This window comes from Acipenser ruthenus, chromosome 24 (assembly GCF_902713425.1).
Source record: "Acipenser ruthenus chromosome 24, fAciRut3.2 maternal haplotype, whole genome shotgun sequence".
Lineage (NCBI taxonomy): Eukaryota > Metazoa > Chordata > Actinopteri > Acipenseriformes > Acipenseridae > Acipenser > Acipenser ruthenus.
In genome coordinates, this window is record NC_081212.1 from 24,881,026 (window position 1) to 24,899,406 (window position 18,381).

At 37.0% G+C, this 18,381-nt stretch overlaps 1 protein-coding gene across 1 annotated transcript; it reads left to right on the forward strand.

Moving 5' to 3' along the window:
* The first annotated feature begins 756 nt into the window (after positions 1 to 756).
* LOC117429149 (alpha/beta hydrolase domain-containing protein 17C) lies at positions 757 to 16,802 on the forward strand. The gene is made up of 3 exons (XM_034048373.3): positions 757 to 1,810; positions 11,515 to 11,694; positions 14,811 to 16,802. The coding sequence occupies exons 1-3, from the start codon at positions 1,323 to 1,325 to the stop codon at positions 15,028 to 15,030; spliced, it is 888 nt and encodes a 295-aa protein (XP_033904264.1). The 5' UTR covers positions 757 to 1,322; the 3' UTR covers positions 15,031 to 16,802.
* The last annotated feature ends 1,579 nt before the right edge of the window (positions 16,803 to 18,381 follow it).

Below are 18,381 nucleotides of genomic sequence, written 5' to 3' on the forward strand. Positions count from 1 at the left end.
AAGTCTACTCATGATTAAGACAGTCGAAACGCGTTGAGATTTTGTTTGTGCTTTTTTTTTCTTTTCTAAAAAAATATGTGAAGAGGAAAGCTAAAAGAATAATGGAAATAATTTGTATAATAATTTGTATATATATATTAAATAATTTAAAATAAATTGTGAAGAATTGGTTGTCTTTTTTTTCAGTTTTACTCATGAATAAAATATGCATTTTTGAGCAGTTCGTTTGGGGGGGGGGGTAATTACCTCACCTTATATAATTAAAGCATTGGTTGTGGACCTTAGCTAGATTTTTCTGCAAAACACAAAAAAACCCCCACTGATTTTGTAAAGAGATAGTATGAGAAGGCTCTGTCTAGCAACGAGAAGAGGGGGAGGGGATCCTCGACCAAGTAAAGAGGTATTGATTTTTTTTTTTTTAATGGTTGAGTGTAGCAATAAGGGAGACCGGTGGTTTGACTTTGAGAGGCTCTGAAATACCTTTTATTTTCTTTTTAACAAAGCACTTCTTAGTGTCATATTTACTAAAGACGAGCACCAGATTTCAAATAGCCTTCTTACCGGTTACCTACGCAAAACATTGTTCCATTAACATTTAACAACATCACTTATTAACATCATTAATCATAACATGTCGAATTTAATCAGATGCATTATTTGTATTATTCGAAAAATGTCTTTTGGTTGCAACAGTTAGCACTACGTAAAGAGTTAAGTACCAAGTTTGTGTCAGTTTTCAATTAGCATCGCGTTGAGCAGTAGGACAGGATTCAGGCTGACAACTCAGTCGCACTGTCCTGCAGTACAGTATGGCAGCGCTATCAACAAAATAAAAACAATAAATATGCTGAAAAGCATCTACTTTAAACGTTGCAGTTACATACGTGACATAAATAACAGATATAAACAAGTAAACGCTCCACACGCAGCGCCCGGAGAGTTGCATTTGTTCAATGGAAATAATACATAATCAGCATTAAGTGCCATCTGCTACAGCTGGACAAGGATATCCGCCGTCTAACCCGGAAGCTGTGTGTAAAGGTAGCCTTGTGTCGGGTTAGTAGTGCGGATGCTTGCTTTGTGTTTGTCTTACAGTACAGGTTTTACGTTTTTCTTTTCTAAAACAAGAATAACCATTTAACGTCACTGGTAGCTTCAGTTTTCTACGGTTTCTGAAAAGTCTCCAGAAGCTATGGTGTCAAGAAGCATTTGATCGTGTTTATTTTTTATTCTGTTTTTATTTTTATGTTTGCGCTTATCATTATAATTGAATTGCTTTGCTGCTGTAGGGAAGGAGGTTAGTTTGGTTACACCGTGTCTCCATGCCAGAGCAAGGCCCCAGGATGAATGGTTTCTCACTAGGTGAGCTGTGCTGGCTTTTCTGTTGCCCGCCCTGCCCGAGCCGGATCGCGTCCAAGCTCGCTTTTCTGCCCCCTGAGCCCACTTACTCGGTGCTGACAGACGAGGCCAACGCGACGTCCAGTCTTCACTTGAATGAGCGGGCAGACTGGCAGTACTCCCAGCGGGAACTGGACGCTGTCGAGGTGTTCCACACCCGAACGAGCCGGGGCAACCGGGTCGGGTGCATGTTTGTCCGCTGTGCCCCCAACAGCCGCTACACCCTGCTCTTTTCCCATGGCAACGCAGTGGACTTGGGCCAGATGTGCAGCTTCTACATCGGTCTCGGATCCAGGATAAATTGCAACATCTTCTCCTACGATTACTCGGGTTACGGGGTCAGTTCTGGCAAACCGTCAGAGAAGAACCTGTATGCTGATATTGAGGCAGCTTGGCAGGTGTTAAGAACAAAGTAAGTATTAGTGTTATGCTACGGACACAGTTTAGTTTATTTATATTTTTTTTAAATGGGTTGAACTATCTTGATTTAGAAAGAGATTTAAAGTTTTTTTTTTTTTTTTTTATTCGTCTACATTCCATTCAGTTACTATTGTGAAGGAACCCCTCCCCCATCTGTACATTTGCCATGGTTACCGTTGTCAACTCTACCACATTGAACCACTGCATTTTTCTCTTTTTAGTCTTATAATATTAACCCTACTAGGGTATACCGGTAATCTTTAAAGTATATGTTTTGCTCATTGTTTGTATTAATAGCAACACGCTACATAGTTTTAATGTAATTATTCTGTTATTAATGTAAATTACCTAGTAATTTTGATGGCTTACAAAGAGCACTCTAGCTGGGATCAGGTTTGGGGTCCATTTTTGTTTTTAAAAATAAAATTCAAATTGAAAGGAATGGGAATTGATATTTTAGATTGATTTGATTGTTCAACTGCATTCATTTGAAGCCAATTTAATTGACTTACAGTGACTTGAATTGAAGTAATTTGTTGCCACTGTGAGAAGCTCATTTGAACAGAATAATGTAATTGCAGTTTTGTCCAGTGATGTGTTGGAATTCATTCAAAGGGAATGGGAATTTGAATTGCCCCCAACCCTGGCTGGGATGGTAGCCTATGAAGACCACCAGGAGTGACTCTTTTTATGTTGTAGTCTTTAAATAAACATGAAAAGGGTTATAGTATTTATTTTAACCTACTTGTAAACTGTATCTGTTTCTTCTCACAATAGTATTGAAAGAGCAATACCAGGCTTGTATGAATGCATCTGCTGGGTCACTGGGATAAAAATCAAGGAAGGGCAACTGTTTTAAAGCCAAGGCATGTGGACAGGTCACTTAGACTGCAGGCCCTTCCTGGTACTGACTAGGGGAAACATTGAGTGAGTCGTAAAGGTATTTTACTGTGTCCTTTTAAAAATACAGAGAACGTGGCTTACACCGTTTGGACCCTGTAATCTCAGCATTATTATCTTGTTTATTGTTTATTTTGGATACAAGTATTCCATTTATTTGAGCTATACACTGTTGCTGAGTTACTTTCATTTCCACACTCACTGCTTGAGACTACAAATCACTTGTTTGTTAAGGTTAGGGACATGAATAAATTAAACTAATCCAGTCTGCTATTAACACAAGTTTCCATACTAGACTTTTCATGCAGAACTTGAAATGATTAGTGCTGTAATTGTATAAGTTTAAACATGTTAAACCTGCTTGCACGTGGTAGTACTAAGCATCTACTGTATCAAGGGTGAATTCTGGTTTGTTTGGAAGATTTATTTCATTGTACTCCCAGTGCCAATTGACAGTGCAGCACTTTTGTTAATTGCTTTGTACAGGGCCACCATGATCCCACAACCAGCTCAATACCTTTGACAAGCAAGTCAACCCTACACGAATGACTGTAATCCAGTTGTGTGTGTGTTTATGATATAGAATACTTGTAAAAAAAACTCTGCAGACAGGTTAAGTCTTTCCTCATTCGTTGGATTGGGAGATGCATTGAGCTATTCCACTTTTAAAGACGTTCTTGTAGGCTTTCACTTCAATTTATGCTCTTTATGTGAAAGGCGAAGACCCTTTAACCCTTGTAGCGAGGTTCGGACAAATACAGCGTTGCACGCCCCCACGTGTTACTACAACTGTTTAAATAACGTTCCTGTAATTGTTCTTTTCATTGTTAACAACCTGACAACCTTTTACTAGGGGTGCACCAATAAAGATTTTCTTGGCCGATGGTTATCTACCCATATCGGCCGATACCGATAGTGCAGGCAAGCTATTGTAAAATACTGGAACAAGACATAGGGCCTGTATTAAAACTGTTTTATGAACAGGTTTTGTTTACTTGTTACATAGTATTATATTGTGTGATTGACAGCGATTTATACATTTGTTTTACAACAGTCACACAAATAAAATGTAGCATTTGTACTAGTAAAAACACCTATGTTTTTTTTAAAGCATCAGAATAATATTCTACTCGCAGTTCATCGTTGGATTTAGTGTAGCATCAAGTGTCTTCGCTATCCTAGTGTCTTCAGATATTAAAAAAATAAATAAAAAAAAATCAATCATCGCTCTTTTGAGACATATTTACTGCAGGATGACCGCATGTTACACAGCACTGGGAAAATTACTGTCTCAGTGTTCTCTTCGTTGCTAAAAAAAAAAAAAAAAAAAAAATTCTCTGGCTTTTCTGTTCCGTACAACATCATGTCATCGTCACTGCTGTGTTACCTGTTTGACAATGTGAGCAGTAGTTCTTGCACAATCAGTGCACTAGAGTGGACATTTTGAAAAGATCTTTGAAACAGACTTTAAGCGTAAAAAGTTGTCGGTATGTTATTTAAACAGTTGTAACAACTCGTGGGGACGTGTGACGCTATATTTTTCAGAACCCCGCTACTTACTCTTTAAATGTATTAAACCTGAATTAGTAGGGCTGGGGTGTTAAATTCGGAGTATTGCTCTATAACAGCGTTCTTGGTCCAATATAGACTGCCAAAAGTAGGTGCTAATGTAGGGTTATGACAATTGGCTCTATTTTGCACGTGGCTGCCAATGGAAGCATGCCAGCGTTTGTTTGGGTTAGTTAATAAAAAGACAATTGATATTGCTGGGGGAAAACAAAATCAGTTTCTGCTTTCTAACTGATTTTTGTAGAGCATGTAGAACGTGTGGAAAGTTTGATTGCTGCTGTAGTATGTATGTTACTGCTTACAGTATGTGCATTGTACGGTTATTCTCTGAACATGAAGATATCAGATCGCCTAGTTTCATAACAATATGGATTGTAAAAAAACATCATACCATGCATCATATGCAGTTACTGGAAAGCCCACAGATTGTTACTGGAGTACAGAAATGCCCTGAGGGAAGACAGAGGTCAATGCAAATAATATTAACTGTGTTGCAAACTTGCTATACTGGAGTAAAAGGTCCACCTTTCTGTCACCTTTTACTTTGAATGTATGTTCCACATACTGTGCAGTACACTACATACCATAGTCCCTGGTTTCTACAGCGCCTTGCCAGTATAGTTTAAGTTCACCAAGAAAATGTAACTATAGTAGTTATTCAATTGAAAAATTCAAACTACTTGACCTAAAGAATGTTATACTTGCCCAATTAGATTAATGAGTCAGGTTATCCATAGCACTGAAGTTTGTTTGTCCTAAATTCAAACTTTATTCCAGTTCAGGCGCTGTAGATCTTGAGAATAGAGATTCGAAGTGCAAGGATATTTTGATTGTCTGTATCCATTACAGATTTATAGTCTGTGTTTCATCAATGGAAAAGTAGTTTCCTTGTTATTTGAGCCCTGTCATTAGAACTGTCTGCAATTACTACTATAAATACTATACAGTTTAGTGTTGTTTTTTTTTTTTTCCCCATCCATACTATACATTAGCTAAAGGATTATGTAGAGACTTCTAAATCCAGCCCACAAGTGTAAACATTAGTCCTGGAGCAGACCATTTTTGATCATAGGCTAGTTGATCACTTTGCAGAAGCTGTATCTGAAGCTATAAAACAGAATACAAGTTCCTGTTGAGTGAAATATGACACCAGTCAATTTTGTATTCCTAGTTTGTGATAAGTAGACTATTAACAGCAGCTTTTATTCAGTTTCACTTTTCTGATACATGCACACAATGCTGTGCTTTTTCACTAATGCTTTGGCAAAAGGGATGTGCCAGTAAACTCAGTTACTGTGTCCCTGTGAGTGTCGCTTAGTACTGATGATAATCGTCAAAAGGTAATTTAATTACCACGTTATTGTGAAGTGCAAGGACACACATCACTAGCCTTTGATTAAACTCTGCAGCTAAACCTACAATACGTGTGTGCCCCTTCCATCAGTTTGCAACCTTGGTCAGATCATTCCCTTTGATAATACAGCAGCTTTCTAGATAAATGTAAAACGGTAGCATAAACCTCCTTGCTGCTTGTCCCAGGCTGTCAAAATGTGACCGATGGAAAGAGAGAGCTAATGCTTCCTGCAGAAAATACATGTCTGTGAGGCTTTCCAGGTAGCAAGCAGCGATCTGAGCAAGCTTGTCAAAAATATGTTTATTGAATCATGTTTATTTTAAACAGCATATTGTGTGCTGTTTGCCTGTGAACGCTTGGCCGCTTCCTCATCCAGAACTTCCACCAAAACATTCATCTCCCACAAGGCATTGCTGGATGTGAGCCAGTGTGCACCTCGCTGAGCAGGGAAGGTTAACGTGACCTCTGAACGAAATTATAAAGAAAGGAATACAGTAAACCACAGGGATGGAAACGGTAAGACTCCTATTGCATAGCAGTTTCACCCATCCAGGTTTTACTCCAAGCCTGATTTAGCTCAGGCGTTCTCTTTATTCACATTTTTCTGAGTTGGCAGGGTCTGTGTCACGCTTCAACCGCGATGGAGTTTTAATTTACAAATACTTTAGGAGACACAATTAAAGTCCAGTGATCCTTATAGAACAGCCCATCCAATTTTTTTTTTTTTCTTTTTTCTCTCCAGCCTCACCTAACAGGTCATTGTCATTCTTATATTTAATGAATTCTGTAAACCCATTAAGTGGGTCTGAAGGAGAATCAAAAAAACGTGTGTATTGCCATTATATCTCAAAGGTATTGCAATGTTAAGTACACCCTGTCATTTGTATTTTTTTTTTAAGGGGAATTGCTGTTGGTCTATTTTCCTGTTATTGGCAGGTGTAAATTTAGAATGTGCAAAAATCACTTTGTTACATACAGTATAGAGAGAGTAAACCAGCTACTGGCACACCCATAAGTTGTTGAGGCTAGGGAGTAGCCTGGTAATATCTTGTAAAGATGCAATATCAGAGCATCTTTACAGGCTAATTGGTTAACTCAGGCTACCACACAAACTAAAACAAAATAGGCATGACAAAGTTAAACTACAGTACTGGAGTCCAGCATGAAGCTATTTTTTTGCTCTATGGTTACAGTAGCAATGGGTTCCACTGACCTGAGCTCAAAATAATCTTTCCAATAAACATTTTTTACAGAGACATTTACTCCACAACATTCTGTCTGGATAACAAACCTTGCTCTGTGTAAGTTGTTCTCATTTTTCTTTAGGCTATCAATTCCATGCTGAAAGTGAAAGTACAGTAATGTGGAGCGTGCCAGGCACAGAAGAATATTGCCTGCAAGATCATTACACTGCCGGGAGCACTGGCCTGTCCTTTTCAGTTTTTGCATGGGAGACAAAAACTTGTTACAATTTTAAATAGCATTTAAAAGGGTGAAATCAAAGAACTGTATTGTATTATTTTAATTGCGTCCCTAATGTCCAGTTCTCTTTACTTCTAAATCATTGCACAATACATCTCATTCAAAGGACAGTACAGCACCCACACACAACTTGGCACATGGCATTGGTGGATGCAGGACAAAATCCACCTGACCAAAACCAATAGTTGTAGCATGATTGGCAGGACGTCACTACAGTGAAAAGTATGTGCATGAGCTACTGTGGGTCTTAGTTACAGTGCAATTAGAGAGAATGCTGACTTCAGCAGAGCCATTAAATGGACGATTCTGTCAGTCTGTATTCGTCACATGATGCATTAGTCACTTTGTGACACTACAAGTACTCGTTGTAAAAGAAAGGATCATGGGAGAAACCTTTGGTTACCAAAAGTTACGATGGCATTAAAAAAAAAAAGAGGATTGTTTCATTGACCTTGAGGTGAACTGTTGGGGAGGGGTGGAAACCTAGTGTGTTTTCCATGTCCTTTTAAAGTAAAATATGTTTCTTAATGTACAGTACAGCATCCTGGTTCTTTGCTTACAGCTGTTCTAGCCATATGAAAGAATCTGCAACTCGGTTACTTGGGGTTTGATAGGAGTGACTTCAGCGAGTTTGGCAATCCTCAACAGGGAGCATGGCTTTTTAAAATGTCATTAAGGCGTAACAGTTACACTGTAGCGGTTACTTTTGTTAAGCAAATGACACATCAGTGTAGTTACCGTGCTGTAAGTAACCTACAGTGCAGTCAGATTTAAACATTTTCTTTTTTTGAGCAGATACTTCTATAGAGTGTGTACAGTATGTGCTGTGAGTTTGACTGTGACCTTAACCTAGATGTGGAGGTTAAAGTTCAAATGTTTGTTGTTTTAAAGCAGACCTGGTATTCAAACTCTTTATTACTTTACACATTCTTTGAACTTTTTGATCTGATCGGTGAAGATGGGGATTCCTTTTCTGCACAAGTTTTCACTGCCTTTTCTGTCTGTGGTAGATTGCATTGTATGCTAATGTTAAAGCTTTAGAGTCCAGTCCGTACAGTGCTGTAAGATAGTTTTGACCGAGCACAGTTTGAGAACCTTTCTTCAGCTACGGCCAAAAGTTTTGCCTCACCCAATAGAATTGAATCTCATAGCTTTTCCATATACTTAATGAAAAATTTGACATTTAGAAATGAAATACTGTACTGCTATTATGGCTTCCGGTAGACTGTTACTATATCATATTGTAGTTTCTTTGATTTACGTGGTGTTAAATAAAATATCTAAATTATGTTCATATATCTTTCTAAAACTCCAGGTGATGCAAAGCTTTTAGCCCTAGCTGTATATCTCCAGTATATCTGGGAGTGACACCAGCTTCTCAGCACTTGCAGTTTCACTGCATCGTCATGCTTCCTGGTAACAGGTGCTGTCATTTCCCATATTTACAGTGTTGATCATTGCATTGACGAGAGCTGCCATCATACTGTAATCCTTCTTTCTGAGTAAAGGCAACAGAATTATTTTATTTAAAGAATGAATGCGGTTATAACTATCTGTACCATTTTATAGACCAAGTGTATTGATAGCGACATATTCAGGAGGCTGTGTGGTCCAGTGGTTAAAGAAAAGGGCTTGTAACCAGGAGGTCCCCGGTTCAAATCCCACCTCAGCCACTGACTCATTGTGTGACCTTGAGCAAGTCACTTAACCTCCTTGTGCTCCGTCTTTCGGGTGAGACGTAATTGTAAGTGACTCTGCAGCTGATGCATAGTTCACACACCCTAGTCTCTGTAAGTCGCCTTGGATAAAGGCGTCTGCTAAATAAACAAATAATAATAATTCACACAATCTGTACTGTAGGGACCAGATGAAAGTCACTGCAGTGCTGTATGTGTGATTATAAACTGTACAGAGCAGCTCAATTAATAAATGAAGCTCAATTAAAACATCTTTCTTTGTTTTTATTTTTATTTTTTAAAAAGGGGTACTGTATTTAAGTAACTGCAATTGAGTAAGGTAAATACTAAAAAAGTAATATACTAAATTCTAACTACTTTTTTAGCACAAAGTAACTTTTAAAGAAAGACTCCTCTAGGTTAACTAAATAATGGTTTCAGTGTCTTTATAAAAATATATATAAATGTACAGAGATACATACTAGTATATTGTATCAGTTCACTTGGCCTGCTATTTTGAGTGGAGTTCTCTTTCCTATCCAAGAGTGTTCTGCAGTTTTGAATTTATTAAAAAATAGCAAATCAAATAATGTAACAAACTGAGTTTAGATATCTGTTTGGTTCATCCAGACTGCAATCTAAAAAGATACCACGTATACATAGGATGTTTACATTACTTTTCTAAATTAAATATAGTTAGAGAGGAACCCAAATTAATATCCAGCCTGTGCAGACCAAGGCACTGCCATGGTTTTGTCTGCTTGCAGTATGTGAGCACAGTGCGCTATCCTTACCTGTGACTTGCAGCACTGTCTGCAAAGTTTATCGTGATGGCAGCTTGTTAATATTTCTGTCAAAAAAATTCTACAACTGTTCATTTTGGCACAGGAAGTGTGTTTCATAAATCAAACTACTGTGCCCGGCAATATTCCAACTCGCATTGGGACCGAAAGTTTTCCAAAATCTGGCATTTTAATTTAATAGACAGGCTTTGCTTTCTGTGAATGTTCTTTTTCTTGCAACTAATTGTTCACTGAAAACAATAAAACTTTTTTCTGAAGGGCAGTTTGTAGTTAAACCCCATTTCGTTGCTCACCTTTGATTTGATGTATTTATTTTTTCAAGCCAGTGTAAAAATATCCCAAAGTGTGACTTTGCTTGTTTTCTTGGAACTTCACCAGCATCTGTTTAGACAGGTAATTCCTCATTCCGTTTGTTAGGTTTAAGCTCTGTTCATGGAAACATGTGACCTTTTCGGTTGTGCTGTAGCCTTCGCTGTGTTTTCACAGGTAATACACAAACGCTGCTTTTATCCAAACCGGTGTAATCCTTCCAAAAGCAGTTCTTTTCAGCAGCAGACTTTTTATTTATGAAATATTCTATTTTGTTTATGTAGAATACCAACAGTAGAATATCTACTACTTCAGTGGTGTTTTTTATTTCACTTTATTTGATGCACTTTTCTATAGATGCCTTAGGTTTTAAACCTAATTTTCTTTACAGTGTATGAATTTATTTTAATATTACTTTTGCAGGCAGGTCTGCAGAGATACAAACACCCACGTCGCTAAATGAAGAGGGAGATCTAGCATTTATCTAGTCCAATTCTTATTCACAGAAGAAAATATGTATTTAATGCAACAAACATATTGATTTATTTACAGTGGGGAGGAATATAATTTACTACTGATCTTGTCTGTTTGCTGTTTTGGAAATAATAAAAAAGCTTTTAAATGTGTCCTAATTGAACCCACATGTTGAAAGTGAAGTAAAGACAAATCATCTTTATGGATGGAAAATGTGGCTTGGCTGACCGTCGAATCAGCAGAGACCTCGTTGCGTGACTTCAATGGGAGTGTCTACATCTTTTAAAGCTGCGTTTTCCATGCTAGACTACAGTACCAGATCTAAAAATAAACCACAAAAGAAAACGGGAAAAGAAACAAGAAAAATGTTCCAGACTGTGTAGCAGCTTTAGAGTTGTTGTAAAACTTGGATAATCCAGTTCATTCTACAAATTGTAGTGTGGATTAATGTAGAATTAATGTGTTTCAGACTGGAGCACATAAATTAATTGAAAATAACCCCTTTGGCACTTTAATACTGTATACTAAAGATGTGTTATCTGCAAACTACAATTTAAAAGAGCAATTCTGGTGGCTGAAAAACATTCTGAGTAATGTTGTGCAAAGTCAATGAACTAAAAAGAACTTCATTCAGGGGAATAAAGGTGTTCCTAGTTTAGTAGTGTTAATCAGATATGATTACTCAACCGTTTTCTATTTGTATTCTAATCTAAATGTGTGCAACCTAACGTCACTGGAAGCAAGGTCTGTTGAATGATCAGTATGGATAGGAACCCAAAAAGATCAAATGTGCCCTGCTTTAGGAGATGTGTGGTACAGTATATGCACCTACTGTATAAGTAAAGGGTCATTTAAACAGTAAGTGGTCAACAAAATAAAGTAGATCAATTTGCATGTGTCTGTTTTAGAATTATTTAGGACCACTTGGTGTATAAGAGGCTCTCTTAGTTACAGTGCAAAAAACATTGCGATTTTCTTATTTTGAGACGGACAAATCACCTCTGCAGGTTCTTCTGGGACAAAGCGAACCTTTGAATTTACGAAGGAACTGCTCAGTAAATTGGTGTCCACCCCCAAATGATGCAGCATTCCAATCAATTGTGACACAATCTTTTTTTGCCTTCCGTAGGTACGGAGTCAATCCTGAGAACATTATCCTGTATGGGCAAAGCATCGGCACAGTCCCTACGGTGGACCTCGCCGCTCGGTACGAATGTGCCGCTGTCATCCTCCATTCTCCACTCATGTCAGGACTGCGAGTGGCATTCCCCGACACCAGGAAAACGTACTGCTTTGATGCCTTTCCAAGGTGGGTGAGACTGTGTAGCTATAGAGGGCACAGTTCAGCTCCACATAGCTGTGCTGAAGCAGACACAGTACACCACAGTGCTTCTGTTTATTCTTTCTTTTCAGTGAAGTGTTCGTGCAGGAGCACTGTATGACTGCATGATTCGCATTCCTTTACTATTATTGCATTGCTTTGCTGCCTGATGGAGGCTGTATATTTAAGAAGCCAGGAAAGAATTTTGCAAGGAAATGTATTCTCCTCCCTTAAGTGCCACAAAAGGATATTTACCTTGCTTTCTAGAACTTCTTGTAAAGGCTACAGTGTAGTTGGTAACATGTGCAAAAGTTATTTAACATTATTTAATTTGATTCCAAATAGCTTCTGTGAGTTAAGGCATCACATGCTGTATACACACAGGTCCAGCAGTAACATTGCTTTCCACAGCTTCATAGTAACTTGCATATTGACACAGGGCTCCGTTTATGAGCATGTAAAACTGTTAATAATTTAATATTCCTAATCGGAATTGGTTTTGAAATAAACCTTGTTGAACTTCCTTGTTTCCCGATTTTTATTAAAAAAAAAAAAAAAAAGTGTTTGGGAAAAAATATGCTAAATGTTTTGAGAACCTTGTCCATTGTGTTCATGGTACTGTATTCTTTTCCTTCCTTTTCTTTTTTTTTTTTTTTTTTTTAGCACCCTGTTATCTGTTTGTTGCTTTGAACATTTATTGTAGAAAATAGAGCAAAATATAGATTTACAATATGTGTCGGAGAAAGACAAATAAATGTTTTTGAGTGGTATACACAACAATACTTTGAAGTACGTGAGGAAATCTGAGAAACTCACAGGGGAAGTAGATGACCCAGCAAAGTAATGGTACAGCTTTAAAGAATACATACCAGTGTATTATGTGGGTCAGTGGTATTAATCTGTAGAGAGTGTGTTATTTCTTTGGACATAATCACACAACAGATGGTAAAAGCATGTCTCTCCTGTGTGTTTTGAAAGAAGTCAACCTTTACATCATAAAATGAAATCAACTGAACAGATTTTCCCATGCTGAATTATTATTTATTTTAAACAGATTTGTGCTAAAAGAAAAATTGTTAATACTGTAGTGAGTTGTTTTTTTTTTGTTTGTTTTTTAATTATGGCAAATGTAATCTGTTGAAGATGTATCCCTGTTCTGTGCAGTTATTTAGCGCTGTGTTTAGAATATTATAGAATATTAAACATCAGATCGGAGGCCTTTTGAAAAATCTGTGCTCACATTCTTCCAAAGAAATAATCAGCTACTAGATGCAAATTAATATCATTTACAGACATCTGGCAACTGTACTATAAACTGCACTGTGATTTTCTTTAGTTAATCTAAAGAGAGAGATACTGTAGCTGTTATCCATTGGTGTTCATGGAAATACTGTAGGAATCCCAAGAGTCCCCAGACATGTTGCCCGCTTGTGTTGGCTGTTTGTGACCTTATCATCAACACAGTGCAATACAACGTCTCCTAAAAGCAAGTTTGTACAGCAGGTTCTTATAATGCTGTACAGGCTGGTTTGTAATGTCCGTTGGACATTCGTACAGTAATATTATAACAATGTATGGGCATGTGACTCACTCATCACAAACGGAAGAAACTTTCCATGCAGCTGCCATTTGTGGTTTTCTCATGAGTCGCCTAAACTGGGATCAAATGAGGTGAAAGTCAGTTTGGTGTTTCAGGATAATAGGCATAGAAAATGTTATCTCTGTACTTTTTTATTTTTTTTGTATAAAAAATCTAGTCGTGCTGTCGGTCAGTTGTTCCCAACTCTGACCCTTTAAGGTCCAACCAGCCCAAGACTTTGTTTCAATCAAGTGCTAAATTGGTTACTTCCAGAAGCAGGGCTGGGTATGTTTCCACTGGGAAGTTACTTCACACTCCTATGCAGTATAACAGATTTTTAGCCAGCAGAATATGTACTTGTAGTGTCCACTGTGAATACTGTGTCCAATTTTGTGAAATTAATTTTTTTTTTTTTTTTTTTTTTTAATATGGTGCTGTTTATCAGTTGTACTGTAGGCTACATGCTGTTTGAAAAATTCTAATCATCCTAATAACATTTACATTAAGTTTATTTTGATAGATGGGCTATCAAAGACAAGACAATCAGTGAATAAAAATAAGGCAATACATTGAATATTGATGGAGCCCAATTTAATTCTAGCCTGAAGGCATCCTCTTGAGCAAGTTTCAGTCCCTATGTTTTTTGGTGCCATGTATTTGTATGTGCAGACTCCTACAACACCAGTAGAACACGGGATCATCAGATTGCAGTTTACTTTAAAAGAGGAGAAGCCTTGCACAATGCTAAATATATTTACTGAGGATTGTAATGGTATAGAATGTAGTTTAGGGACAATTGCACTGTTCCTTTTACTCCACAGATGTTGTGCTCTTGTATAGACTATAGCAGGCTGCATTCGAAAGATTAGGGAGAGAAGATAACCTTGATCAGGTTTCTGCTGGCTTCTTTATTTGAATTGGAATTTTGCCGTCATTGGCCTGTCAGGTGAAAAAATGCATTGGTTGTCAGCTATTATTCTTCAAGCCTATAACGATTTCTTTGTATTGTACTTTGTGGCACAATAGTAGTAACAGCAGCATGTTAAAGAAATCGAGGTTTCTTAGCTGGCATTTGTAAATGAATTTCCAGAACACAGGCATTGTAAAGCATTACCAGAGTGAGACTGTGTGAAAACATAATGAGGTTCCTGTCTCTATAGATTTGCAGGCTGTTATGCGGTGTGGTTGGAATATTAAGTAAGTTTAATGTGTAGTTTGCAAGTCAAACCTTGTGGCTAGCTGAATTGGCCATGGGATATTTCCTGTAACCCTCCATATGAAATCTGGGTGAGTGGCAAAAGGAAGTGGTGAAGGTACTGCCAAGCAAAACGTTTTTAATGACAACTGAAACACAGTTTCGCCACTCACTCGCTTTTCCTCTATTCAGGAGCAATAAAATACAGGTTGCAATCGACAAGAAGTAGCTACTTCACTGTGTACTGTGCATTCCCAATGTTGCACAACGCCTGCAAGTCCTGTATCTTTCATCCCATGTTTGCTGACGTCTCCTCTGTTTGTATTGCAGCATCGATAAGATCTCAAAAGTAGCATCTCCAGTGCTGGTGATCCATGGAACTGAAGATGAGGTCATTGATTTCTCCCACGGCCTGGCGATATACGACCGCTGTCCCCGAGCAGTGGAGCCTCTCTGGGTGGAGGGGGCCGGACACAATGACATAGAGCTGTACGCACAATACCTGGAAAGACTCAAGCAATTCATATCCTTTGAACTGCCCAACTCCTGAAAAAGAAGGAAAAAAAGCACATGTGGTGACAGGTTGCTACTCTGAGCCAGGGGGCTGGCCTGATCAGTATTTGCACATGCTTTTGTCTGGATTGCTGTCAAAGCTTCAGACCATAAAGAAAGCCCTTTGTAATCCTAGGGTGAATTTTAATGTGATAACTACAATTTTGCAATCTTTTATATACATGGAAAACATTCAGATAATACACCTGGGATACTGGACTGCTGATTTTTATTTTTTTTGTTCTCTCCCTGTAATAAATCCCCCTAAAGGAAACTGGTTAAGCTGGAGCACCATGCTAGTAACAATGTTTTCCCACTTGATTTTGGTTTGTTTTGCAATCTTTTTATAATTTTTTTTAAATGGTTAATGAGGAGGAAAAAAGTACCTGATTTAAGTCTTGGTATTCACGACACCAGTCATTGGTTTGATTTGGTCGACGCCTATGCCTACTGTATGGTCTGATACCCATTCAGGTTTAAGGCCCAGGGAATACACTCTCTTTGTGAAGTTTCTAATTGTGGTATTGTAACTGGAAAAGCTGTGTTGATAAGGTTTTATCTAATTAGTGATGATTTAGTAAAAAGTGCTGTATTTGTTCAGCCGCAGTACATATAACAGGATTTTCCACACTGTTGAAGTGTGGTGCTTGGTACAGTATGTCTAAAGATAGGTACACCACTTTTGTTCAACATATGTTTTCTTTCTCACTAAAAAAAATTGTTAAACTGGAAAAAAAAGAAACATAAAATGTGTAAATGTATCATCTTTTAAAACATATTTGACACATCGTACTTTACTCCATCATTCCTTTTTGCCAGTATTTTTGAAATGGGTGTTTTATTTCAGCCAATCTTTTTTTGGTTTATTTATAAAGCATTAGGATGTTCAATTGATTTGTTTTAATAGGCAGTACTGTGGTTTATACAGAACATTTCTAAGAAGCATTGTACATTAAAAATAAATACATAATAATAATAAACATGTACAAAAAAACTACATTTGAAACATGATTATATACAAGAGGTGAAATAATATAAAAAGACTACAGCTAGTTTTCATTGCAGTTCTGTAAGCAAAATATGTACATTTAAGTTAAATATATTGGAGTGGTTTTTTCTTTTATAACTAAAATGGTCTGGTATGTTTTTGAAAAACAATCTTAAAGGTTGGTTTTTTTTTTAATACATATAATGACAAGGGTTTATTATTAAACACTACTTAATGCAATTGTTTGAGAATTGCTTTCTTGGGCTGCTTTTCAAATCTAGATTACTGCAGTTCTAGAATCTTGACCCTCTATTTTTTTTTTTTGGTTATCCAAGCCTATTTTTTTTTTTTTAAAGATTGGAATTTTGTTGACTGTTTTAATCCCCAATTTTTTTTATACCTACATTTTTTTCAGTAATACATAATAAATTTACACATTTGTGTTGCACAGATTTTTTTTAAATTTTATTTGGGGGGGGGGGGGGGGGGTGAGATATATATAATAAAAATAATGGGTTGAGGATATTTTAGCCTACTTGATTTTGACACTGGAATCACAGTATGCATAAAAATGCAAAAACAAAAAAAACAAAAAAAAAACACTTAATAGGTACACACTACTACGAGTCTATATCTTATTTTAAGAAATAAAAAAGCCTTAAATGTACTGTAAGACTGAGATTGATGTAAAATTGATTGCGTTAGAAATGTTTCTGTACAGTTGCTTTAAAGCAACATAATGGTTGTAATGGAATAAAGGATGCATGGAATTAATAATCAAATGTGTTTTTTTTTTGTGTTCTTGATGTGCTCTAAAAGAAAAGGTATGAATCTGGCAAAGAGGTAATACATCAAGCCTCTTCAGTCTGCTGCCACTAGCTCTTGTTACTGTGGGATGTGACTATTGCCTCATTTGTACTTGCACTTCAAAACTGTCAGCTGTGCCCTTGTCAACTGTCTACGCTAATTCAGGCTTAATTGAGTCAAACCATTAAAGTATTGGGCTGTATAGTTAATGATTTGAAAGAAATGATCATGGTGCAGGGAGAAAAAAGAAACAAGGTTTCAGAATTCGGAGTAGTCTGTGTATACCTCTTGCTGTATAGCAAACTGAAGAGAATGCGTTTTCTGCCAAGTGGAAAAGCTCTTAATCTTCTGAGAAGTTCCAGATACACTCTTGTTTTAATGTAAATTTTACTTAACAGTTGCCTGTGGTACTTTTTGTTTCTTTGTGGAAAAAGAACTGTTGAGCTCCAGTTCCCTCATGAGCCTTTAATTCCACTTGAGTTTGGTATTTCTGCTGGGAATGACAGAATTATTAAGTGTTGTTTCACTTACAGAATTTGTACTGGCAAGGGAAGTCGCTCCTCCTTGATAAAGACATATTTGGTAGAAGATATCATTTTTTTCTTAGCCTCTCCTGCTCCAAATGAGCATTCCGCTATTAAGGACAACACAATTCATCCCCAGCTGTCTTTCCTCCCTTCTGTTGTGTACTTACTCCACAGATCTAGCATAACATACAGGATTATTCATGCAAAGTAATGAACCAGCAGAAATGTGTGTTTTGTTTGTTTTGTTTAAATATGTAAGTGCATGAGGTCCGTAGCTCTGATTTACGTCTGTTTGATGTGCGTGTTCACTTAGTCGGAGATGAATAATATAAGGAAGGCAATGTGTATCTTCCTTGTACCATTCCTTGGCAAATAATGATGGTGAGAAGTGTTCTTAAAGGGTCATTTCAATGGGTTTTAATGTATGTGAGAACCAAGGTCTTCAAGCCAAGGATCAGATACAGCTCATGACCAAGAGCATTCTAATGAGAAATGGTCATGAAAATTAACTGGTATGAATTTTTATATTTCTAATCTAAAGAGTTAATCCGTTGAATGATATCATTTAGCAATAACTAATTATTTCAATCATTTTCTTTTATCCTCTTTCCTGAATAAATGTCTAACAAAAAAGAGACTGTAAGAGAAAATGTACTTGATGTGTTTTTTTGGTTTTCTAAATCTGCTTCAATGAGTTCAAATACTCTTTGCAGGATCTCTGTCATACACAAGTATGACAAATGCTGTTTAGTTTTTTTAGGATATTCATATTATTATTGTTAGTTTTTAAAGATGATGGCAATCATAACAATATTCCATTAAACACAGTCAATACAACAAGACTCCCAGTCCAGCAGATGGAAAGCAGGACATTTCTAAGCTATACAAAATAAACACTTTTGTGTCCATGCTATGAATAAGGGCGTTTACAAGAAAATATTACATAGTCCAATGCACAACAAAATGCACATAACTCACATACTGGTCAAATATGTTTATTTTTATTAAACAAGCATAACTAAAAAAA